Raw genomic sequence first — 27,472 nt, forward strand, 5'->3', positions numbered from 1 at the left:
TAGACAGTTTGGGAGAGTGGTCCAAAAAATGGGAATATTTTTCTCAGACAGCAAAGGTGCCAGTTGTTCAGATTTTTCTACTGCATAGAATGTATTAGGAGAAAGTGAGGACTGCAAATGCTGAAGATCAGAGCTTAAAAATGTGTTGTTGGAAAAGCGCAGCCTGACCTGCTGCGCCTTGCCTAGAATGTATTGTCAACATCTCTCCACTAGAAAGGAATGTGTTAAGGATTCAGGCTTCGGAAACTCATTATGAATATCAAACTATCAGGCTATTTATTTTTTCCCACACAGTTAACGAATTGAATGTATGCTACCAAGTTTGTGGATGATCTAAAAATAGATGGGAATGCAAGTAGCAAAGATGATGTAGAACCCTTTGAGATTAAGTTAATGGGCAAAAACTTAGCATACAGAATCATGTGGGAAAAATGAGAAATGAAGATCTTTGGAACAACGGAGCTGAATATTATTTGAATGGGGAAAGACTGCAGAAAGCTACAATCTTTAGGGATTTGAGAAGCCTTGTGCACAAATCACAAAACGCTAGCATCCAAGTTCATTGGTTAAAAGAGAAGGCAACTGGAGTGTTGGCCTTTGTTACAAAGGAAATTAAGTATAAAAGTAGGGATAGGGAGGTATTTTTAAAACTGTAATGTGCATCAGTCAAACAGTACTAGACTAAATACTATGAATAGTTTTGCTCCCCAGAGATAAGGCTTACTATGGGAGCATATGGGAGGGGATTTTCTTATCAGAAGAGATTGCATAGGTTGGGCTTTTGCTCATTGCAGCTTAGAACAATGGGAAGTAACATTATTGAAACATACAAGATTCTTGGAGAACTTGACAGAGTGGTTGACATGAAAAGTGGTTGATTTCCATTGTGGGAGAGATTTGGATGAGAGGGCATGACCACTGTGTCCAGTATCTCCGATTAGTTGAACTATAATTTTTTTTTCTCAAGGCAGTGAATCTGTGCGTTTGTTTTTAGTGCAGAGGCTGTAAAGGCTGAGCTATGAAGTATATTCACTTCTGAGTTAGTCAGATTTTTAATCAGTAAAGGAATCAAGGGTTATTGGTAAAGGCAAGAAAGTGGAGTTGAGGATTCTGATTAGCCATGGCTCATTAAAAGGTGGAGTGGACTTGCATGTCCTACTCAGCTCTTGTTATGAGCTTTATGGATTCACTCAGCTTGGACTTCTCAGCTGCAGCTTTTGCATGTGAGGGTTGATTTCAGCATGAAATGGCAGTTGGCTTGTGATTGCAGAGCCTAAATATATGAAGTTATCAGTAACTTCCAATATTGCCTCATTTGTGCGGATAAATGATAGTATTGCAGCATAGGAACTGGAACACTTGTTTCATGATGTTGATTTATTAAACCCCACGTTACAGGTTTGAAAGTTTCTCCATCTGCTATTGCAGATGATCATCAAAATGGGATATTAGTGTGCATGTGTCAGTGTACAGCTTTGTCTCAGTTTTCAGGATGAAATATATTGCCATTAGTTTTGGTGCACAGTAGATGACCTGAAGATACATGACAACAGCAAAAGAAGAATATGCCACTAGAGAATCTGTGCTAGAACATGACCTTGTTTTATCTACTCTCCATCTCAAATGTTTCTTCATGCTTTGAATGAAGAAACTTTCAAAAGTTGCATCTTCACTATAGTGCACACTGGGAAATGAATGTGTATGACAGTCAGCATTATGGTGGTTCCATGTATCATGAATGCTATTCAGAGTCCTGTCTGATAATAATCAGATTGCTGTCATTACTTGATCTTGAATATCTCTAGTATATTTGCTGATATGGTTTGTTCTGAAAGTGTTAGATTTACAAATCCCATGGTATTATCAAAGCCAAGTAAATTGTTTAGCATTCCCAGGTTATGGTATTTGAGACAAGAGTCAAAGATGATCTGTGTAAGCATTTTGCTTGCATTATGGAGGACAGTGTTGTAGCATAGATACTTGCTAGGTTAACTGGGCCTATTTAGGAGGTAAAAACAATGACTGCAGATGCTGGAAACCAGATTCTGGATCAGTGGTGCTGGAAGAGCACAGCAATTCAGGCAGCATCCGAGGACAGGCAAAATCGACGTTTCGGGCAAAAGCCCTTCATCGGCTTTTGCCCGAAACGTCGATTTTGCCTGTCCTCGGATGCTGCCTGAATTGCTGTGCTCTTCCAGCACCACTGGGCCTATTTAGGTTGAGACAGATGGAGAGAAACCATTCTGTCTGAATATTCTTTGTGCAGTGTGTGGGAGATGGAGAAGAGAGAATTCCAACTATTTCTATCATAGAAAGTAGTAACTTCCTTGCATTGAAACCAGAACCTTACTCCTGCTTTTCTTCAACTCTTTCCATAAGATAAACGCGTAATGTTTCATTTTGGTTCTCTACTGTAGCTTAATCTGTTGTATCTATGCATCTCCTGACTTCTTTGTCATGGAAGTTGATAGGCTGAACATCAGAGTTATTTGAGGCATTTTGACCAGCTGCCTGAACCACCAGCTGACCAGTGCTGTGCATAAATCTTGGTTTTCAAGCTTGCCAGAGTACATCTTTGTTTTACTGTTGAATTGATTTGCCTGTTGTGATGTATTCCATCCACTTCTTGTTCAGAGATTCTAAAGATCCATTGAAGCAGATGGGATTTGGTAGATGAGCACCATACTTGTTGGGGTTGCCTGACTTTCGGTGGGTGGTATCTAGCTGCTGTGATACGATGAGCCCTCCATTGAGACCGCCTGTACTGCTCTCCATGCTAGTCAGATTAGGTTTATCATTCAACTGTTGTTTCTTGAGTTGGGAAACTGGGAGTGACCTCTTCAGGGTAGAATCCCAACTAAAATCTAGGGGGTTCCGAGGTTGCCTGAATTTCAGGGTACCTTATTGACTTCTCCAGATGAGGCTAAAAGAATGCAAAGCACAATATTCAGTATCCGCTTGTCTGCAGGAATTTCAGGAAATACCTGTCTTCTTTGGACTCTATTCAGATATTTTACCAGGGTTTACTCCCTTAGTCCATAAGATTGCAGTAAGCCATTAGACTCATTTGGACTGATCTGCCGTTCAATATGATTAATGCTGACTGATAATCCTTAACTCCACTTCCCTGCCTTTTTCTCCAAAAGCTGACCCTCTTAGACTAGGTTGCTAGATAAAGTCCAAGCAGCCTCTCCAGAAAAGGATTCTACAGATTCATTACCTTTTGAGAATCAAAATTCCTCCTCCTCATTGTCTTAAATGAGCATCCCTTTAGTCTGATCATGCACAATGATCCTAGATTCTACCACAAGGAAACAACTTCTCCATGTTTACTGTGCCAACCATCTGAAAAATTGTATATTTCAATAAGGACTTTCGAAACTGCAATGAGTGCAAACGTAACCAATTCAACTTCTCCATTGAGAAATCCTTCCAAACCCAGAGTCAACTTTGTGAACCTGTTTCTGGACACTGTAATGTTTCAAAGTTATGCACTAGGTTGGAAAACTATTTTTCCATACGTTTGTATGGTCCATGCATCCCAGGGCATTGGCCAGTACCCTGGAAGTCTGGAGGCCAAATCTCTAACATATGAAACTTTAATACCATGATAGGCCAAGTTTCTTATGTCACAATAAGGCAACACAGTTGAAAACTTGATCAATGGAGAGGCTTTGTTCCAATGGGGAGCAACTTTACATGTTTGATTTTGTGTTTTTGCTAGCCAGCAATGTGGACTGCAGAGGAGGAGAAACAGCCTTATGATTTAATCCTAATCTGATAATCCTTAACTTCACTTTCCTGCTCTCTGGAATTTAGTAGAATTAAGGGAGATCAAATTGAGGTACTCAAGATAATAAAAGTATGGAGCAGATGCTTCGTCTTGTCAGGCATTCTAGGCCGAGAGGTCATAGTCTTAGGATAAAGGGTAGCAAATTTAAAACAGAGTTAAGGAAAAACTATTTCTATCAAAGGGTTATGAATCTGTGGATTTCACTACCCCAAAATGTGGTGGATGGTGAGTAAATTTAAGGAGGAGTTAGATTTTTTTAATTGGTAATGAGTTGATGGGATATGGGGAGAAGGCAGGAAAGTGGGGGTGAGGAGCATATCAGCCATGATCGAATGGCAGCGCAGACTCTGGCCAAATGCTCCTATATTTTATGTACTTGTGAGAAAACCTTTCAGCCACATGATGCTCATCATATTGACCTGCTAAAGACACGCTCTCTGACCACTTTATTCCTCTTGGGACCTAACTGTTAATTTTTTCCAGTATTCTTTGAGCCTAATTTTACAAAACCGATTCTTGCTGTTTTTTCTAAATTTGCTTTCCTCCATCCTCCCTCACTGTAGTCATAAAAAATAGTTTGTAACTGAAATGAACACCAGTCTGGTGGTCAGTTGCAATCCTTAAATACACAACTATCACCTGATGAGGGAGTGATGCTCCGAAAGCTCGTGTGTTTCCAATTAAACCGGTTTGACTATAACCTGGCATTGTGATTTTTTAACTAAATACACAACATTCTGGTTATCTGAGAATTACATATTGAAACTCAGTTGTAAATATTCTTGATATAAATTATCAATCTGATGCGGTGACATAATCACCATTTTTATATCGTTGACTGCAGTAATCTCTTTGCTTCTACTGAAATATGAAAAATTCAGGGGAGTAAGTGAATTATTTGAAGTATTTAAAAATGAAATTGAGCAGTTATTTGGAAAATATGGTATATTGCATCATTGAAGTAATATATTTCAATTTATTTTTGGATAATTGCACACTTTTTTAAAAAAAAAATCTTATGAACGTGGTGATTCATACTAAACTATAATATTAGTGACTTATACTTGGCTTGAGGATATGTATCACCATTTCACGTAAGTTGCTGATTCATAGTTCTTTTTGTATTTTCATCATATGGTATGAAGAGTATCCAAAATATTTTGTCAAGCTTACATACATTAAATTTAAGGAATGTTAGTTCAAGGAACTATTGCTTTTACATTTTGAAACCCAGGTTTCTTAAGATCGTAAGACATAGGAGCAGAAGTAAGCCATTGAGCCACTAAGTCTGATCTGCCATTCAATGACATCATGGCTGAGCTGATAATCGTCAACTCTCTTTCCTGACTTTTCTCATAACCTTGTATTCCCTTACTGATTAGAAATCTGTCTGTCAGTGTTGAATATTTGTAATGATCCAGCCTCAGCAGCCCTATCCAGTGAAGAATTCCATTGACTCTCAACCCTCCGAGGGGGGAAAATGATCTCTGTCTGTCTTAAATTGGCGAGCCCTTATTCTGAGATGATGGTTCTCGTCTTAGACTCCTATGAGGGAAACAGACTTTCTGCATCTATGCTGTTAAGTCCCCTAAGAATATTTATTTTTTAATTAAGTTGCTTTCCATATTCCAATGAGTACAAACACAATCTACTTAACCTCTCCTCATAAGATGGTCCCTCCATACCAGGTATCAATGTGGTAAACCTTCTTTGGAGTGCCTACTGTGTTAGTACATATTTTTCTTCGCCAAGGATCCAAACTTTTTCAGTATTTCAGGTGTGATCTGACTAGTACCTTGTCTAGCTTTAGGAAAGCCTCCGTACTTTTATACTCTTTTCTCTTTTTAAATAAAGACCAACATTTTCTTCTCATATTGCCTGCTGCAAATGGACGCTAACATTTTGTGATTCTTGGACGAATACTCCCAAATAATTCCTCCATAGATTTCTGTAGTCTTTGTCCAATGAAGTAATGTTCAGCCAGTCGTCTTGTTGCCAAGTATATGACATTATATTTCTCCATCTTTTGTATTCCGTTTACTAAACTTTTGACCACTTGTTTAACCTTTCTATATCCCTGCACAGACATTGTCTGTCATCCTCACCTATTTTTGTTCCAATTGCATTCTTGGCTATAGGACATTCACATTTGTCAACTAAATGTATTTTTGAATTGCTCACATTGATTCCTGTGGCACACCACTAGTCATAGAAAATGTCTCCCTTATTTCAACTCTGTCTTCTATAGTTGGTGCCAATCCCCTATCCATGCCAATATATTGCATCTAATACTATGAGTTCTTAGAGTCGTAGAGATATACATTATGGAAAGAGACCCTTTGGTCCAACTCAACTATGTTGACCCAATATTCTAAATTAATCTAGTCCCATTTGCCAGCATGTGGCCCACATCCCTCTAAGTCCTTCTTATTCACGTATCATTCAGATGCTTCCATACAAGGAAAAGGTTGTATGGAAAGGTTGCCCCTTTGGCCCCTTTTAACTCTTTACCCTCTCACCTTAAACCAATGCCCTTTAATTTTGGACTCCCTACTCTGGGAAAAAGACTTTGGCAATTCACCCTATCCACACCTCTCATGACTTTATAAACCTCTGTAATGTCACTCCCCTCAACCTCTGCTCCAAAGAAAATAGCCCAGCCTATTCAGCTTCTCCCTATAGTTTAAAACCTTCAACCCTGGCAACGTCCTTGTAAATCTTTTTCTGAACATTTCCAGGGTTCACAACATCCTTCCAATAGGTAGGAGACCAGAATTAAATGCAGTTTTCCAAAAGTAGCCGAACCAATGTCCTACACTGCTGCAACTTGACATCTCAACTCGTTCTCCATATACTGACGAATGAAAGCAAGAGTACCAAACACACCTTCACTACACTGTCTATGATTTTCACCTTCAATGAACTGTGCACCATACCCCAAGGTCTCTTTGATCAGAAACACTCCTACCATTAAGTGTATAAGCCCTGCCCTGATTTGCCTGGCACAATGGCTCAGTGGTTCGCACTGCTGCCTTCCAGCAGCAGGGATTCAAGTTTCATTCCTTATGTGACTATTTGTGTGGACTTTGCATGTCCTCCCTGTGTCTGTGTGGGTTTCCTCTGGGTGCTCTGGTTTCCTCCCACAATCCAAAGATGTGCAAATTAGGTAAACTGGCCATGTTAAATTGCCCATAGTATTAAGGATCTGTAGGTTAGATGCATTAGTCTGGGGAAATGTAAAGCAATAGGGTAGGATACTCTACCCTATTAGAATAGATTGGGAATGGAAGTTGAATCAGATGACAAGTATGTCATGTCCTAACAGTGTCAGGTCAAGGCTTTGGGGAGGTATGAGTTTAGTATGTGGGTGAGTTGAATAATACAGAACTTGGTCTACCTGTTTAATTGTCTAACCCTTTCCAGAATAACCGCTTGCTTAACTAGAATCCTTGCAATTTTCCAATTTAAGTGGAGGGTTCAAACCATTGCTGAATAGTCTATTGGAATCTTCAACTGCCCAACCAATTCATTCAGAATCTTCTATACTGGGTTTTTAAACCGTTCCAATGCACTCCACCCATCTATGCAGGATATGTCATATATCTGTCTGATTGTCACAAAATCTGGGCCAAAGTATCAAACACTCCGGTCCTCAATTCCAGAGAAAATTTACTCCTAATTTAACTCAACCTTTTAATTAACTAACTCCTCCCAGTTTTCTCTCCACTGGGGACTGTTCCCGAATTCCTTCGAGTCCATACCAGCAGAGTCAATCTGTTTTTGTTTTGCGTTGTTGGGACACGTGTATTGTCTGTCAATATAGCTATTTCACAGTTTAAAAATTACTTCTGCTGTGGTGACTGTGTTCCCCTTAATTAAAAGTTTTTTGAACCAGAATAGAATAGGATCCCTCCAGTGTGGAAAAACAGGCTATTTGGCCCAACAAGTCCACACCAACTCTCCAAAGAGCATCCTATCCTGATGTGCCTCCAACTACCCGGTCCCTGTGACCCTGCATTTCCAATGGTTAATCCACCCAGCCTACACATCCCTGGAAACTATGGGCAATTTAGCGTGGCCAATCCATCTAATCTGTTTTTTGGTGGAAACCGGAGCACCCGGAGGAAATTCACCCAGACACTGGGAGAATGTACAAGCTCCTTACAGGCAGTCACCCAAGGCTGGAATGAACCTGGGTCCCTGGTGCTGTGACGTAGCAGTGCTAACCAGTGAGGCAACATGCTGTTCCCCCTGAATCTGCCTTCCTGCTGCTGGCACTCTGCATGTATCCAGAAGCCTGACCCCTCTGATTTTGCACCTGTTTTGAAGTTAAAGTAATGGCCTTGAGTTCAGTCTAATTGTCGAACTAAGCATATAGATATTTTATCTGTGAACACTGCATAAGTTTCCTTAAACACATGACTGTAGCGATAGGTTTTCTCAGAATTGGTGCGCTTGCATTTATTTTCTGATTTTTATTTATTTATAATTCTGACATTTCAACAGTTACTTTCACTCAACTTAGTTGTATCCATATGCCTCTATTTTACATCAAATCCAAAATAATATCCATTTAAACGCAGACATGGAGTCAGCTTAACATTGCACTCAAAGCATTCAGCACTGTTTTAAGTCCCATATCTTCAGCTAAATTATTATCAATGTTCCAGTTACCCTATATGTTCAATCAGAAAAGAGAAATCTGTACTCGCGTTGATCATTACTTGAAGGAAATCCTGAGGGAAGGAAGTTTACAAGATTTGCTCCAAATAATGGATTTTGTTGTTTAGCACTTAAGACCCTATTGGTATTTCCCAACATCAACTATAATTGATGTTGGTTGTTCAGTGGATACTGGATAATCCAATTTGGATTGAACAGCCAGACTGGTTCTGCTTCAAGGTTTTTTATTAATTCACGGGATGAGGGTGTCACTGGCTAGGCCGGTATTTATTTGCCATCTCAAATCACCCAAAGGTGAGCTAAGAGTCAACCCCACTGCTGTGGGTCTGGTGTCACATGTAGGCCAGACCATGTAAGGATGGCAGCTTCAGTCCCAAAAGGACATTAGTGGGCTAGATGGATTTTTCGTACAGTTGACTCTGGATTCATGGTCATCATTTGACTCTTGATTCCATATTTTTATTGAATTCAAATTTCATCATTTGCCATGGCAGGATTCTAACTCGGGTCCCAAGAACATTACCTTAATTTGTGGATTTACAGTCCAGTGATAATATCACCAGGCCATCACTTCCACTTGGGTGGTGGTGAGTGGGTGAACATCGTGAAACAGTTTGCATAATTTTATTCTAGCCAAACAATTTGCAGATTCTCTGACTGCAGTAACATTTGAAGTGTGAATAGTTCTTGTGAAGACATTGTCCACCATAATGTAATATAGATTATCCAAAACTAGGTGTCCATGAGGTACGATGTACTTCAACAACCTAAAATCTAGTTGTCACTTGTTGCCAATCAAAAGGTATCATTAAAAAGGAGCACCATTATAATGAAACTCCTGTAGGGTTACCTGAACCACAAACATGAACAACTAAGCTGACTTGAGGCTAACTGATCAAAACTCTAATGTGAATAAAAGCAAATTACTGCGAATGCTGGAATCTGAAACCAAAAGAGAAAATGCTGGAAAATCTCAGCAGGTCTGTCAGCATCTGTAAGGAGAGAAAAGTTGACGTTTCAAGTCTAACAGCTTTGACAAAGGGTCAGTTAGACTCGAAACGTCAGCTCTTTTCTCTCCTTACAGATGCTGCCGAACCTGCTGAGATTTTCCAGCATTTTCTCTACTGTAATGTGTATCCAGTTGAGAATTTTATCATTTAATTCTTTATATATGAGTATCATTGGTAAGATTGGCTTGCATCAAAGGCTCTGCAGGATCTGGGGTTTCATTTTGGGTCATTTTTCTTTCCTCCTTGTACTAAGGATCTAGTATATCTCCTTGAACCCAGTGTGGGCATGCAACACATTCAACACTTTAACACTGTCCCTGGGTGCCACAGTGACACTGGACAGAATATATTCAGGTAAGGAAAGCTTTTAAGCAATGCAGTCTACTGTTAAATTCAAAAAGGTTGCAAGGTAATGCTGGCTGAGTAAACTATACTATTTATTATTGTTTTCTTATTGGCCCTTAAGATTATTTTAAATGTGACAAGCATATTTTTCTAATAAGTACTATTTGGTACATAAAGTCTTTTGACCATCGTTTGGCTTTTTTAAAAATCAGAAATCATTGGGAATACACCAGAAATGTTAAATAAATTAGAACAATGAAGATCATGGCATGATACTTTTTTTTGTCTTGTGGGATGTAAAACCAGCGTATTTTACTCATCCCTAATTGCTCTTGAACTGATAGGCTTGGCACATCATTTTAGAGGGCAATTAAGAGGCTGCCACATTGCTATGTGGTTTGAAGTCTCATATGGCCCAAACTAGATAAGGATAGTAGGTTTGCATCCCTAAGAAATATTAGTGGGTCAGAATTATTTTTACCATGATCAAGGGTCGTTTCCTGGTCACCATTAGAGGGATAAATTTCCAGATAGATTATTGAATTTCAATTACACCAACTGCCATGATGGGTTGGATTTGAATTCATTTCTCCAGGGCATAGTGGGCCTTTGGATTCCTAGCCCAATAACATTGTCATGCACTGCCCTAGAGGATTCAAGGACTGAAAGAGATATGTAGGAGCCAATTGTGTTTCCCAGTAGTGAAGGACCACAGAAATAAGAGCTAATGTGGATGTTTAGGATAGTGGACCATGGAAATTTCTTCTCTAAGAGCTGAGAGATTGTGGAATTCACACCCTGGGCTAGTGGCAGGGCAGAATCTCCAAGAACAGGTCAGACAGATCAATAGAGGAAACGTGATTGAAGGGATACATGAACAGGATAGGTAAATGTGTTTAAAACCATTTAGGGCAGCATGGTTGCTCAGTGGTTAGTACTGCTGCCTCACAGCGGCAGGGACCCAAGTTCAATTCTGGCCTCAGGTGACTGTGTGGAGTTTGTGCGTTCTCCCTGTTTCTGCATGGGTTTCCTCTGGGTTCTCCAAAGATGTGCAGGTTAAGTGAATTGGCCATGCTAAATTGCCCATAGTGTTCAGGGATGTGTAGGTTATGTGCATTACTCTGGGGTAAATGCAATGTAATGGGAAATGGGTTTGGGTGAGGCCCTCTTTGGAGGGTTGATGTGGACTTGTTGGGTCAAAGGGCTTGTTTCCTCAATTATAGGGATTTTATTCTATTTACCTCTTTGGTACCGAACCTTGGAATGCTACTATAGTCTGCATTGTGAATGCACTTGTGTTACTATGAAGTGAGTCCCAGAATTTTGAGACCATATATTGATGAAGGAATGTTGAAGTGTAAAAGTTTGGATAGTACATGACTTAAAAGGAAACTTAAGGAATTAGTCGTCATTTACATCTGCTTTCTAAGACACTGTGATGGAGAGTATGAATGTTTTGGCTAGCAGGTGATAGAGGAAGCTAGTGCTTCCAAATAAATCTGTTGGACTATAACCTGGTGTTGTGATTTTTAACTTTTTTTTTGTTCAAGAGGATTGCTTTGTTCTAAGTTAAACCTTATGGATGGTAGAAAGCCCTTGGGAAACTGGGAAGTGAGCCTTGTATCTCAGAATATGAAGTCTCTGATTTGCTCTCAAAGCCACAGAATTTATATGACTTGAATATTTGAAATTACGACTAATAGCGAATACTGAATATTAGTAGTGACTTTGGTGGTATTGCCATTCGATGCGAAGGGAAAATGGCTAGGTACTATTTGGAAATGGTCTTTTAAACTGAGAAAAGTCTAGCTTTGTTTATTCCTTGTTGCCGGCAAATGTAGACAACCTTTAGTATCTAAGAAATTGCAAGTGGAGATGAATAGTAACTATCAACAGACAGCCTGTTTCTGACATATTCATAGTTGAAAAGCCATGAAGAAGTAGCTGAAGATAGGTGAGCTAAGGAAACCCCTGCAGCAAGATGATTGACCTCCTGCAATCAGAATCTTCACACGATGGGCAAGGTATAACTCTATCCACTGGATATTTATCCTCTTTTGTATTAATGTTTCTTAGTGACTGATCCCTGATCTACTTCTTAACCTCACATTGAATAGTGATTTTAGCCCTCCTGAAAAGTGTTTTGGGAGGGGAGAAGAAGGCTATTAACAAATTACATCTGATCCAACTCTGCTGTTTACCCCACCGTGCCTCATATACCATTTTGATCAAACGAGTGTTATCCTTTTAAAGTGAACTGCGGAAGCTGGAGATCTGAGCCAAAAGCGCATATTCTTAATGAAATTCAGCAGGTCTGGCACCATCTGTGGGCAGAAAGCGGAGTTAAATCCAGTGACTCTTCATCAGAACTTCTAACAGCTAGGGAAAACTGTCCAACATTTATGAGCTTCTTACAAGCCATGTGGCTGAGAGCAAGGACAATGGAAAGGATGAGTGAATAGGCCATAAACTGTGTGGCACAGGGAGTCATTTAAGTTGGGGGAGGCCCTAGGTATGTATTAGTGGTAACAGACAATACATCTGAGGGGATGAAAGCTGTGTGCTTGACTTCCAAAGACTGTTATCTTGGTGTCAAAGTTGAGGACAGCTCCTCAGAGCAGGAGAGGAATTTGGACTAGAAGGGAACAATCCAATTGTCACCATCCGCTGTACCAACAATAATGATAGAACAAGTAAGGAGATTGTACTGAAAAATATTGAATAGTAAGAAGCTACATAGAACCTACAAGATGCTAATATGTTGTGGCTCCAACTAGGATCAAGTTGGATCTGTTAATGAGGCAGTTTTAATAAATGTTGGAGTAGAATATCCCCAAGGGTCATGGTAGAATTTAGCATTCAGTTGAGAGTTTAAAACTTGGGTTGGAAATGACTAATTACTCTTGTTTAAGTTTAGTACAGAGGACTGAGATCTGAGATAGCTGGAGTGGGCTATTAAAACAGCAAAGCTGAAAAGACTATGGGTGAATGGCAGACATTTAAGAACGTAGTTCCTGACTCAATCATCATATCCCTTTGAGGAAGAAGGATCCTAAGGAAGGGATAAACTAATTTTGGTTAGCCAAGGAAGACAAGGATGGTATGAATTTGAAAGAAAAACATGCAGTGTGGCAAATGTTAGTAGTAAACCAGAGGATTCGGAAAATTTTAAAGTATGACAAAAGTAAACTGGGAGAAAATAAACTGAAGGTAAACAAGCAAGTAATGTAAAAATGGACAGCAGGAGCATATTTAATAGAAAAAGGAAGAGAGACCACATTGAGCGTAGTTCCATAAGAGAATGAAATCTTGGAAGTAACAATGGGAAAACAGAGGAGGAATTGAATAAATACTTATACTAGCACAGTATGACTACTAATATCAACTCAAAAATACTACATCAAATGAAAAATGTGGAGAAGAAATAGGAGCTAGAATAGGCAAATCAGTCCTTTGGGGCGGCTCAGTGTTCGATGTGAACTTAGTTCGATGATGGCCGATCATCCAACTCTGCACCCTGTTCTATGTACCTTTTTAGATCTTTTTTGCAATAAAAACTGTATCTAAATTCCTTGAAATCATTCGATGTTTTGACCTCAACTCCTTTCTGGGCAGAGAATCCAACAGGCTCACCAGTTCTGGGTGAAGAAATCTCTCCTTATTTCAGTCCTAAATGACATGCCCCATACATTTAAACTGTGACCCCTGGATCTGGACTCTCATCAGGAACATCTTCCATGTCTAATCCTGTCAGAAATGTATAGCTTTGAGTTTGCATAACCTCCTTCTAAATTCCATAGACTAAATTGGTTAGGACTATAGTCAATCTTCAAATGTACCATTCCAGGAACCTGTCTGGTAAACCTTTTGTTGCATTTTCTCCAACAGCCAGAACATCCATCCTAAGATAAGGATTAATCTTACCAAAGCCCTGTACAATTTTATCAATATATCCTGCAATGTATTCAAATCCTCTTGCTATGTCTTTATCACCTACTGCACCTGCATTCTTTCTTTTAGCAATAGGTAAGACCAAAAGAAATAGAAAGAGTAGGCTGTTCAATCCCATGAGCCTGTCTCCATTCAATAGGATTAGGGCTGATCTGACATTCCTCGTGTCCATTTTCTTGTCCTTTCCCTGTAACCCTTGATTCTCCTTCTGATCAAGAATCTATCTCCGCCTTAAATATACACAAGGACTCTGCTCCCACCTCTGTTTCTAGCAAGGAGTTCCAAAGAATTTCAACTGAGAAGAAATTTCTCCCCAGCTGTCTTAAATTGGTGCATAGAGTCATAGAGATAGACAGCACAAAAACAGACATTTTGGCCTAATTCATCCATGCTGACCAGATATTGCAACTTAATCTAGTCCCATTTGCCAGCACCTGGCCCACATCCCTCTAAACCCTTCCTATTCTTATACCCATCCAAATGCCTTTTAAATGTTGTAATTGTACCAGCCTCCACTACTTCCTCTGGCAGCTCATTCCATACATGCACCACCCTCTGCATGACAAAGTTGCCCCTTAGATCTCTTTTATATCTTTCCCCTCTCACCCTAAACCTATGCCCTCTCTTTCTGGACTCCCCCACTCCAGGGAAAAGACTTTTTGTCTATTTATCCTATCCATGCCCCTCATGGTCTTGTAAACCTCTATAAGGTCACCCCTCAGCCTCTGACACCCCAGCAAAAACAGCCCTAGCCTATTCAGCCTCTCCCTATAGCTCAAATCCTTCAACCCTGGCAACATCCTTGTAAATCGTTTCTAAACTCTTTCAGGTTTCACAACATCTTTCTGATAGGGAAGGAGACCAGAATTGCATGCAATATTTCAACATTGGCTTAACCGATGTCCTGTTCAGCCACAACATGACCTCCCAACTCCTGGCCCACATCCCTGTAAGCCCCATCCAAATGCCTTTTAAATGTTGTAATTTAATACTCTGACCAATAAAGGAAAGCATACTAAATGCCTTCTTCACTATCCTATCGACCTGTGACTCCACTTTCAAGGAGCTATGAACCCACACTGATTAAGTAAACTCAAAGCTGAGACAGAGTTTTAATCAGTCAGAAAAATCCAGGATTCTGGAGAAAAGTGCAGGATAAGGGAGTTGAGGATTATCAAGTCAGCCATTGCCTCACTGAATGACTGAGTAGCCTCAATAGGCTGAATGACCTCCTGCTCCTACACATCACGGTCTACTGCACACGATTGAAATTTTGACTTAGTTGCAGAATTAACATAGAAACAATGCCGTCTAGCCCTAGACCCAACCATGAGGTGGAATATCTTGTTAGCGTTTACCATGTCAAGCCCCTTAAGAATCCTTTATGTTTCTATGAAATCACCTTTTAAAGGGTGCACAAGGGCATTTGTTGTACCTCCCTCTTTACCAATCCATTGCTATTCAGATCATCTGCCTCACTATTTTTGCTATAAAAATGGAGAACCTCTGATTTGTCTATTACTATACTGCACCTTCCATGCATTTGTCTACACAGTCAACTTGTACAAATCACACTGAAGCATGCTCTGCACCCTCTGTTAACCTTCCAACTAGCTCTGTGACTGAAAGATTTTCTCTCTGAAATCAAGGGAAATACAGAACTAGTTGTAAAGTTAAGTTGAAATCCAAAATCAACCACAAATCTTGTCAAAGTTGTAGTGGGATATATATATATTCTATTACTGTCCTAATTTCTTATGAATCTATCCAAGGCTATGCAATATAAAAATGAAAGGAAGCTTAGAAAATGTGGGTGTATCAGTTAATTGTAAGATCACAAGGGAGCATCTGGAATAAAAGAAACTGCCAGTTACACACATAGTGTTTTCATTTTTAACCTTGGTAAAATAGAAAATCTGATACAATGGGCAGCCCAAGCAAGTTTAAAGAAAGGCAGCAAGGTACAGTAACCTGTTTGGACAAGAAGATTGCAGTGAATTTTTGAGGTTGAATGGCTAACATAAGATTTAGTAAGTAAGCCATCTGATAGTGATAACAAAAGTTGCATGTTGAATTAGCTCTATTGTCACGTACTCAAACGAGTACAGTGAAAAGTTTCTAAGTCACCACTTTGGATCTAAGCACCACCTTGGATCCAAAGATACCTAAGTATAGCTTCTTCAGTTACAGACTAATTGCAAAGTTAAAAATCACACAACACCAGGTTATAGTCCAACAGGTTTAATTGGAAGCACACTAGCTTTCGGAGCAACGCTCCTTCATCAGGTGATTGTGTGCTTCCAATTAAACCTGTTGGACTATAACCTGGTGTTGTGTGATTTTTAACTTTGTACACCCCAGTCCAACACTGGCATCTCCGAATCAAGACTAATTGCATGTAGCAAAGTCACAAACATGTGGCACCCTTTTAATACAGCATACCTAGGTACAATCCTTAGTTATAGAATCGTGAAGTAAATAAAAAAAGTTACATAACAACAGCTACACACAATATTACTATAAGCAGAAAACAAGAAACAAAGTTTAAAAACGCAAACGTCACCGTGTCTCTAAGAGCTCACTGCAGCAAATCAGCGCAAGGGTGCCTGCATGTGGTCTGTCTGCCACCACACTCTTGCCCTGGGTTGCTGTCCCCAGGCATTCCTGCTCTTGCCACTGTTTGTATGCCAACAATTCTCCCCCCACGGGTTGAAGACTAGGAGTCAGAGGCCAGGGATTGGTGTCCAAGGCTGAGAGAAGGGAGAAAAAGTAAATGGGCGGAGCGGATGAGCTCCAGCTTGAACATCTGGCTGTGCTGCCAATCTTTGAACAGTGGAGTACACTTAATGGGCTAAATCAAAGAATCTCTACAGCATGGAAGCACACCATTGAGTCTACATTGTTCCTCTGAAGAACATCCCACCCTGACTCTTCCCAATCCTATCTCCATAACTGTATGTTTCCCATTGTGAATCCAATTTAGCACAACCAATCCACCTAACTTGCACCTCTTCAGACTGTGGGAGGAAACTGGGGCACCCAGAGGAAACCCATACAGACATGAGTAGGTTTGGTTGGTTGGTTGTTTGTTTACACAGTCTCGTGAGGGTAAAATTGAACCATGGTCCCTGGTGCAGCAGTGCTAACCATTGAACCACCATGCCACCACATGGCCTAATTCTACTATAGCTTCTGGTTTTACGTGGAGATTAGAAGAATGGAATTAGAGACGAGGGCAGAGTAGCATCTGAAGGAACTCTAGCAGGTAGGGACATGAGATTTAAATTAATAAAAGAGCAAATAGGAAATCCTTTGTATAAGGTGGAAAAAAATTGGTAGTGCTTAAGCTAGATAAAAATGTAGCTTTCAACTCACCAAGGTTGGTACTTTCCTCAGAATAGAGCAATGTGTATTATGAAAAATATTGGCAAAATATAGAAATCTAGATATGAAACTAGAACAGTGCATCATTGAGAAATAATCCATGAGGAGACTGAAGGTATGTGTAGATAGCTATTACACCTAAACTGCATGAATAATTGATGTTAAGTGTTAGCCTTAAAACTAAAAATGGGAGATCTTGAGCCAATGAAATATCCTACTTGCTGATGAGAGTAAAATTCAACAAAATAGATGAAAATATACAAATGGTATGGTGATTTCCAAATATTTGGAAATAATTCTATAATATAGTCTAAGCAGAAGTGGAAAATAATTTGACGATGGGTAGGAAATGAGACCTCAGCCAGACAGATTATGCAGTAGAAGGAAAGGACAGGCAAGAATTGGTTCTTCATCAAAGGCCAGGTAATGGATAAACTTTGAAATTGCAGAGCTATAATAAAAATACTCGTAGTATTTAAAATAAGATGCTAGAAACCGACTTAGTGTGGAACTGCAATGGTTATTTATGATATTCTGACATTGTTAAATCTAGAGGATGGAAGTGACTTAACATACAGTGATCAATGTTTAGAAAAAGAAATTTTAAGATGGTGTAGCTCTAAACCTTCAGGTCACCTGAAGGTGATCCTGTGAGTGGTGTAAGCTTTAAGAGAAGTTGTTCTGGTTAGACATCTATATTGCAAAAAAAAAATCCAAGCCAACATATGGGATTTTGTTATAGATCAGAATGAAGAGGAGGAAGTTAAACATTTTAAGAGGAAAAAAATATATCTAATAAAATAAGAAAATCTTGCAATTCATTCAGGATTGAAATGTATAAGACTTTTGGCAAATGCATAAATTGAACATCTCACTATTTGAAACACATAATTAAGATTTGGAAAACCGGAACAAAACTATTTTTAAAACAAAACTAAAACCGTGCCAGGAACTTGGTTTATTGAATCAAAAATGCATTATTTTAAATTTATTTTATGGGATGTGGGTGTTGCTTACTAGACTAGTATTTATTCTCGATCTCGAATTGCCCTGGATAAGGTAATGGTGTTGATTCCTCTAACTAATGCAGTCAATGCGTTGGAGGGATACCATAGGTGGTACAGAAAGGTGCTGATAGATGAGCCTTGTTGAGTTATTGTAGTGCAACTTTAGAAGGTACGCACTGCTAGCAGTGTGTGTTTGTGGTGAAGGAAGTGGATTGGGTGCCAGTAAAGTGAAGTGCTTTGTCCTGGATGGTATCCAGCTTTTGTGGTGTTAGAGCGAGATCTATCCAGGCAAGTGGAGTTTTCCATCATATTGTAGACTTGTGCCTTGCAGATATGAACAGGCATGAGGAAGATGGGAGGTAAGTTTACTTGCCACAGAATTCCTAGCCTCTGATCTGGCCTTGTAGCCACAGAACACACATAGCTGACCTACTTCAGTTACTAGTCTGTTAAACACCCAAGGTGTTGATATTACTGAACCCTGCACTATTAATGCTTTGTATATCAAGATGCAGTGGATAGATTCTGTCCTGTTGGACTTTGTTATTGCACAGCAGTTGCAAGGTGCAAATTCTGTTTGCCACTTATCATTTCCAAGCCTGGATGATGCATAGAACTTGCTCTACGTGAACAAACAGCTTTAGTATCTAGAGTGGTGATTGCTGATGAACATTATGCAATCATCAGCTAACCACTCCACTTCTAACAGGTTTTTATGACAGAAGATCTTGAAGCAACTGAAGTTAGTTGAACCATCACACTATCCTGAGAGAGACCCCCTTAATGTCTTGTGGTTAAGATAAGTGGCTTCCAGCAACCACAGCCATCTTCCTATGTGCTAACTGTGACCACAACCAGCAGAGACTTTTTTACCTGTTTCCCATTGGATTTTGGGTTTGGTGCAGCTCCTATATGTCAATGCTGCATTGCTGTCAAGGGTAGTCACTCTTAAATACCCCTTTATTGCCGATAATTGGATGAAGGCTGTAATGAGTTCGGAAGCTGAGTGGCCATGGTGCAACCTAAACAGTGACCAGAAGCAGGTTTTTTTTTTGCAAGTGCATTATCACAATATCCATTTTATTACTTTGATAGAATGCTGATAGGGCAGTAATTGGCCAGATTGGATTTTCCCTGCTTTTAGTATATACATGGAAGTTTTTCATATTGTTGAATAAGTACTTTTGTACTCAAACTGCTTGGCTAGGGCTCTGGCTATTTCTGGAGCATGATCCTATCAATATTATTGCTGGAATGTTGTCAGATCCATATCCTTTGCAGTATCCAGCACCTTCATTCATTCGTTTTATATCCTGTGGGGTGAATTGGTTAAAGACTGGGATCTCTGATGCTGGGGGTCCTAGGAGGAAGCCAGGACAGATCATTTCTTTTGTACTTGTGGAATCTAATGTTCTAGGCTCCTCCTGTCATTTATTTGTTCACTCATGCCATTCACAACTGGATGTACCAGGACTGCAAAGCTTTGATCACGTTTGAACATCGCCCTGTTGCCTGCTGTTTGTTTGATATGAAAATAGTTCTTTGTAGCTGCATAAGAGTAGCACATTTATTTTTAAATTCGCTTGATGCTGCTCCTGGAATGCCCAGCTGCACTGTTCCTTGAACAAGGGTTGGTCTCTCAACTTTATGGAAATGGAAGAATAGGGAATATGCCTGTTATGGATTGTGGTCGAGAGTGTGGTGCTGGAAAAGCACAGCAGGTTAGGCAGCATCCGTGGATCAGGAGAATTGACGTTTCGGGCATAAGCTCTTCATCAGGAATATCCTCACTTTGTCCCTGTTGTAGATTGTGGTTGTATACGGTTCTGCTGCTGCTTTTAGCTGACCGAGGCTCATTTATGGCGAGTTTTGAGTTGCCCAAGTTTTGTTGTAGCCTGTTCCACTTAAGTACAACAACATGTGGAGGGCATCCTCAGTGTGAATATAGGACTTTGTCTCCACAAAAATTGTGTAGTAGTCATTCCTACCAATACTGTCACGAATGCATCCATGACCGGTAGATTGGTGAGGACAAGGTAAAGAAGATTTATACTTCTGGGTTCTGTCACCATCTGTTGCAGACCAAGCCTTTAGAACTTGGCTATCTGGGTGGATATCCCCTGCCAGAGCACATTCAGTCCCTTTGCCAACTCCAAGTGGTGTTCAGCATGGTGGTATGGTGATTCATCAGCCTGAGAGGAAGGAAGTAGGATAGTGGTTTTGTCACTAGACTAGTAATCCAAAACACAGACTAATGTTCTGCAGGATGACTGAGTTCCTACCCTAAAGGACCACCCTTACCTGGTCTGGCTGACATTTTGACTCTCAGCTGCCCTCTGAAACCGCTTGGAAAGCCAATCACTTATATCAAGATCATATGAATGAAATAATACACAACAATTGACTTTGATTCAGCATCAACAACTCTGTCCTTTAACTGTGCCAATGTTGAGACCTGTCCCATTGGCTAGACTAATAATGGCCTGAAATTATTCTAAAGGACATTATTGAACCAGATGTGTTTTTACAACAATCACATGATCACAATTACGCTAGCATAAATTCTAGATTTTATCACATTTAAATGTCACCATCTGCCATATGGAATTTGAGCCCATGTCTCTGGAGTTTTGAATTATTAGTTCAGTAACCTTACCATTATGTCTACAAACCCTTCAGGTAAAATTAGCCATGATGCAGAGGTGCCACTGTTGGACTGATGTGGACAAGTCAGAAGTCACATGACATGAGGTTATTGTCCAACAGGTTTATTTGAAATCAGAAGCTTTTGGCGCACTGCTCCTTTGTCGGGTGAAGTGGAAGGAAGCACACAGGCATAGAATTTATAAGTGGAGCAATTTTTGTGATTATCTCTCTGCCTTAATTAATCAGGTCATAGGTCATCCCTTCAGTTGCTATTCAGCTGTTGACACTTTACTCACAACATTTGACACATTCAGTTACCTGCAAAAACTTGTTATTCAGCCTGTTGCACTCCATTCTCACCATTTGTACTATCTTTTGGCACTCTCCCTAGAATTATCTTGCAATGATCTCTCCACTTCATTTGACAAAGGAGCAGTGCTCTGAAAGCTTGTGATTTCAACTTAACCTGTTGGACTTTAACCTGGTGTTGTGTGACTTCCGGCTAAATTTGGCAAACAATCTTTTTTAAAGTGTTTAATTTAAGACTGTCTATCTCTTTTGTTGTATTGAACAAAATAAAAGTGATATACCCCGAAACGTTAAGGGCATTGGTGAGGCCCTATTATAAGATTCTATGGTTCTACTTAAAGAAGTTTTCCCAAGATATTTTGGCCAATTTTAATTTATTCCATCGGCAATGGCACAAATAGACTATCTGGTTGCACATTACATTGCAGTTTGTGGAACCTTGCATCAATTAGCTACTACATTTCGTGTATAATGATAACACTTCAAAAGTACTTTATATTGTGTCGGAATACTTTATATTGTGTCGGAAGGTTACTTTTTTTAGGAAGAACTGAGGGGGGGGACAAAGAAAAGGAGATAAGATAGTTTTGTTAATCGAAGACCAGTCCAATATAGTTGAGTAATTATTTTGTTCCAAAGTATCAAAATCCAGCCTCTTTGGGTGAAATGAAAAATATCAAAGGAAAGAGATCATTGGTGGAAGAGGTACATAGGCTGATTACAGTGGCCTTTTTAAGTAACATTGGTTCTTTTTTTTTCAAAGACCATTTCATGCTATTTGAACCCAGCTAATGAAATCGATAATAATGGAATTTTAAAATTGTTTGTTTTGTTTTAAAATATATCAAAAAATGAGATAAGAAACAATTGTGTATCTGTAGTGACTCTCTTCTGAACTGCTTCCAGTGCAATTACATGTGTTCGATAAGAGAAAAACTATATACATCTCAGAGGTGCCCTGCAAGTTGAAGCATTCTCCTGATTGGCACAACTTTTAAAAAGTTATAAGAACCATTAGAGAACAGTATTAAGAAAACTAATTTGACTAAAGAGCTGAAAATGTGTTGCTGGAAAAGTGCAGCAGGTCAGGCAGCATCCAAGGAACAGGAGAATCGACATTTCGGGCATAAGCCCTTCTTCAGGAATGTCTGAAGAAGGGCTTATGCCCGAAACGTCGATTCTCTTGTTCCTTGGATGCTGCCTGACCTGCGCTTTTCCAGCAACACATTTTCAGCTCTGATCTCCAGCATCTGCAGTCCTCACTTTCTCCCCTAATTTGACTAAAGCTGATTAAAGTTGTCTGGACGGATAGCCTGCATCCTAGATGTCTTAAAGGAATTGGCTGCACAGATGGTAGACGCATTGTAAATTTCAAAAGTACCTTCAGTGCTGGAAAGCCACAAATGTAATACTGAAATAGCTGAAAGCAATAGCCCAGTTAATTTAATATTTGTCTTTGGGAAAAATGGTAGAATCCCTTAAGAAGGCAGTTACAGGACATTTAGAAAATCAATGTTAGACGGGAGGATTTACATTTCCTTGTAGATGAATCAAAAAAAGTTGCATGGTGGTGCAGCAAGTAATTAGCTAAGTGGAATGTTGACTTTTTTTAAGGAGTATAAAAGCTCCACCTTGCAGGGCACTGGTGAGATGTATATAGTTTTGATCTCTTACGGAACACTTGTATTTGCATTGGAAGCACTTCAGAAAAGAGTTACTGCAGATATATAATTCCTTCTCTCATCTCATTTTTAAAAAATATATTTTTACCTCTGGCCTCTAGCTTATACCACATCTCCCTTTTCCCTCTGATATTGTCACTATGATTTCAGTTAAATAGGTCTAATCTCCTCCCTAAACTCCTCAACTTCACATTTTTCTCCTTGTAAGAATACTTTTAAGATCTTCTTTTTAAAGCTTTATCTCTTCAACAAGCTTCTGGTTACCCCTTTATTTTGGCTTTGTACCTTTTTCTGTGAAGAATATTTTGAATTCTTCTCATTGAATGTCTTGTAAACTAATTTATTTTGAAGAAGGAAGTGTTAAATAAGCTTAATTTTTATGGTGGGGTACATGTAAAATGTATTAAATTCAAAATCTTTCAAGAACATCCTACTTTGAAATATTTGGAATTATTGCCCGGTCAACTGATGCCAGATTTCCCTATTTTTCCAGCAACTCTGCATTTGTATATGGTGCATGCTTACTTAGCATTCATCGATTTTAATCCTTTTATTTCAGGCCTGAACAATGCCATTTCAAAGGATGAGGAGAAGGTGAAAAATGTCTCAAAATCTAAAAAGGAAAACAAGGAGGAAAAAAACATTGATGAGAAAAACAAAAGTTCAAAACATGATTCACCACCTTTGCCCAAGAGTGAGAAAGAACCAAGTAACAGGTAACAATTGAATGAAACCTATTAACACAGTGAAGAACTTAATAGACCAAAAAAACCCCAAAGAACTACAGATGCTGGAAATCAAAAACAAAAACTGAAATTGCTGAGAAAACTCCAAACAGGTCTGGCAGCATCTGCAGACTGAAAGCAGTTAACATTTCGGTTCCAGTGATCCACCTACCTTGAAACAAAAAGAACTGCATTTGCTGTAAATCGGAAATAAACACAAGTTGCTGGAAAAGCTGAGCAGGTCTGGCAGCATCTGTGAAGAGAAGTCAGAGTTAATGTTTCAGGTTTGGTGACCCATTCTGAGGAAGTGTCACTGGACCTGAAATGTTACTCCTGATTTTCTCTTCACAGATGCTGCCAGACCTGCTCAGCTTTTCCAGCAACTTTTTTTTGTACTTTTTTTTTCTTGAGCTTGGCAGTCTAATTGTTCAATGGCTGAAGCTTCTTGTTTGGTTGCGGATGATGAAAACATGATTTGTCTTTTCTCCTTTCTCATTCCTTTTTCATTTATAGGAAACGCAAGAATAATCTGGTAGGAGAAAACCTGGAAAAAAAGCACAAGGAAGACGACTCTGAGATGCATATTACCAGAGAAGTAAAGATTGAACAAAAGGTAAATTGCTATTGAAATTATGCTTGTAGGCGTTTATTTTCCCAGCTTCCCAATGTTGTCCTCTTGTTTCCTTACAGTCTGCTGTTTGTAGTTGTGCAGTTCTATGAAGCTGTCTGCCTGCTCGCTTTACATAACCTATTTTGAAATTCCTCATGTGGGATCCAAACTGCCTTTTTCTTTGATTTTCTGTTCCAACCAAACTTCTTCCCAGCTGCCTGAAATCAGCCAATTCTATATACAATGCAGATCAACGCTGAGATCTTATAACTATATATAGTGTTTGGTCTCTTTCTCGGTAAGGAGTAATTAGGAGAGCATTGGAAATATTGTTTGAGTCAGATTCAGGATAAAAGAGAATTTTTTTTTTTAAGTGGTTCATGTGCAATGTTTATAGCAGGTTTTTCTACAGCTAGTGGAGGAAATGTAAAACTTGAGATTTATTAGTTAATCTGGTTATCAAGATCAAAGAATAGCAATGCATTTCTCAAATACTTTACAGAGATCAAAATTCTAGTTCTCACCCACATACCTGGAGGATTTCATGTCTTGGGTGATGGAAGTGAATGAACCATTTTACAGTTTGTGGATGACCTAAAATAGGTGGGAAGGCAAATTGGGAAGACAGCAGTCTAGAGGAATATTGACTGAGTGGGCAAAGCTTGGGAGATGTAATATAATATGAGGAAAATATAAAAGCACTTTAACTGGGAGAATAGAGGCGAAAGACTTCAGATGGATTAGTGTACAAGTTCAGTAAGTATTAGGGAAGGCAATTTGACTGCCCTTCATTTCAAAGGAAATAGAGCATAAAAATGAGTTCTCGCTTAAACTAGACAAGGCACTAGTCCAGCCATAGGTAGAATACTGTGAACAATTTGTTTCTCCTTTAAGGAAAGATATATTAGCATTAGAGGCAGTCCAGAGAAGTTGATTTTAGGATTAGAAGGATTTTCTTATGAGGACAGGTTGAGTTCATTGGGCATATACTTAATGGAGTTCAAATAAATTGGATTCTTTTGGGGCTTTACAATTTAGATATGGAGAGGTTGCTTCCCACATTCTGAACAGTCCAGGACCAGGTGGCAGAATCTGTGTAAAGTGTTGCCCCATTTAAGACAAAAATGCAGAGAAATATTTACTCCTCGGTTATTGATTTGTGAAATCCTTTACTCCAAACTGCTTACAAGACCAGATCATCTCATACATTCAAGATTGAGATACACTGATTTTTAATGAGTAAGGGAATCGAGAGTTATGAGATCAGCAGTGATCTCAATGAATGGCGGAGCAGACTCCATTTGCTGAGTGACGTTTGCTGTGATATCTTATGGGCTTATGGCTCCGCTTGAGGATTTCTCTTTGGTTACTTTCAGGTTTTTAATTTTTCTTCCATTCTCATTTATTAGGTGATGGAGTCATGTAGTAATACATTCTATTTTGTGTTAACATATTTGATACTTCAATTGCACAGCAGTAAAATTAAAAGAATTTAAAAATATCCTCAGTAAATATCACCATTATATTAAATCTAAAGCCATGATGCAAGGCAAACATGAATTTTAAGATAACTAGCAAGATTATACACAAAAAGCCACTAACATAAACACAATTTCCACTTACCAAAGGGCTCAAAGCTGAACAGTTAAGTTTTGTCCCTAATACAACAATTGCACTTTAAGTAACATTAATTATTTGAGACACTTTAGAATTGCAAAAAAGTGAAAGCACAGAAAAAAAACTATCCAACTATAGCAGCCCACTATAATTCTATTTGCTAGCACACAGTCTGTGATCTTGCAAATTCAGGTGCAAATCCAGATTACTTTTCATGAGTTGTGCCCTTTTGCTTCAATCACCAAACTGGATAGTGAATTTCAGACTACTACCATCCTCTGAGTGAAAAAGCGTTTCCCCATGTCCTCTTTAATCTTCCTATCAATTATCTTAAATCTGTGATCCTGGGTAAATGCCTCTGTTGAAAAAACAGGTCAATCCCATGCACGCTATTCCATCCCCTAATTATTTTATATACAACAATTAAGTCATCCCTCTTTCTAAGGAAAACAATTACTTAATCTTTGCTCAGCTGCAATTTTCAAGCATTCTTGCAAACCTTTTTCATGGTCTCCCCCTGGAGTAAGTACATCAGTCTTATAATATGGTAACCAGATCAGACAGCCTAACCAGTGTCTTGGATAGTTCCACCATTACAATACTGCTTCTGTATTACACTTTGCCCAATGAAATAAATCATCCCGTATGCCGCCTTTACCATCATGTTGACCTGTGGATGATCGCTCCCAAGGTCTCAGAACTTCTACCCCTCTCAATATCCTCCCAGTTTTTGTGTATAACATTTTTGGCTGCTTGAAATTCAACTTCTCTCGATCGAATTCCATTTACCACAATCCCCCCACCCCCCCGCCACTGAACCAAACCATTAATTGTGCCTGCCATGTTCAAGTCTAAACATCAATGTATACCACAGTCCCCGCCTCAGGCAACTGACTGTGTGGAGTTTGCACATTCTCCCCGTGTCTGCGTGGGTTTCTTCCGGGTGCTCCGGTTTCCTCCCACAGTCCAAAGATGTGCGGGTCAGGTGAATTGGCCATGCTAAATTTCCCGTAGTGTTAGATGAAGGGGTAAATGTAGGGGTATGGGTGGGTTGCTCTTCGGCGGGTCGGTGTGAACTTGTTGGGCCGAAGGGCCTGTTTCCACACTGTATGTAATCTAATCTAATCTAAAAGGTCCATTAATGTTTCATCTTGTGCATCACCACTGCAAACCAATTTCCATTTTTAAAAAAAAACTTGCATCAGTAATTACCCTTTGTTTACTATCATTAAGCCAATTTCGGATCCAATGCACCAAATTCCCTTGTGTCCTTTGTGCTTTTGTCTGACCAGACTGCCTTGTGGAATCTTCTAAATTCCATGTAGGAAAGCTCCATTGTTCTAACTCACCAATCCTCTTCATAGCTAACATAATTACATTTTTTTGAAGAAGCAAGAAATGCTCTTCCCTTAATCAAAGAAAGCTGACTACTCCTTGAAAGATATGGATTAATAATAAGAAACAGTAAGTCTTATCTCTCAATTAATTTTAGTAATTTGCCTGTCATCAAAGTTAGACTGAGCAGCCTGTCATTGTTTGGCTTATTCCTTGAACCACTTTTGAATAATGGTACAATGTTCACAAACTTTCAGTTTTCTGGTACCTCCCCTATATTTATTGAGGATTAGAAAATGATCCACAGCATCTGCTATTTTCTCCCTTCCTTTTAATTATCGACTGTGTAGTTCCTCTGGTCCTTGCGATTCATCC

General features: G+C 39.3%; 1 protein-coding gene across 1 annotated transcript in view; it reads left to right on the top strand.

Moving 5' to 3' along the window:
* LOC122548918 (DNA topoisomerase 1-like) overlaps positions 1–27,472 on the top strand; it is a 144,449-nt gene that overhangs the window by 4,259 nt on the left and 112,718 nt on the right. Inside the window, exons 3-4 of the mRNA XM_087986612.1 lie at positions 23,370–23,526; positions 24,049–24,148. Coding sequence (XP_087842738.1) covers positions 23,370–23,526; positions 24,049–24,148 — 257 coding nt within the window. The remainder of the gene's footprint in view (positions 1–23,369; positions 23,527–24,048; positions 24,149–27,472) is intronic.

This window comes from Chiloscyllium plagiosum, unplaced genomic scaffold (assembly GCF_037043375.1).
Source record: "Chiloscyllium plagiosum isolate Xiang-an unplaced genomic scaffold, Cpla_swu_hap1 HiC_scaffold_4, whole genome shotgun sequence".
NCBI classification, from domain to species: domain Eukaryota; kingdom Metazoa; phylum Chordata; class Chondrichthyes; order Orectolobiformes; family Hemiscylliidae; genus Chiloscyllium; species Chiloscyllium plagiosum.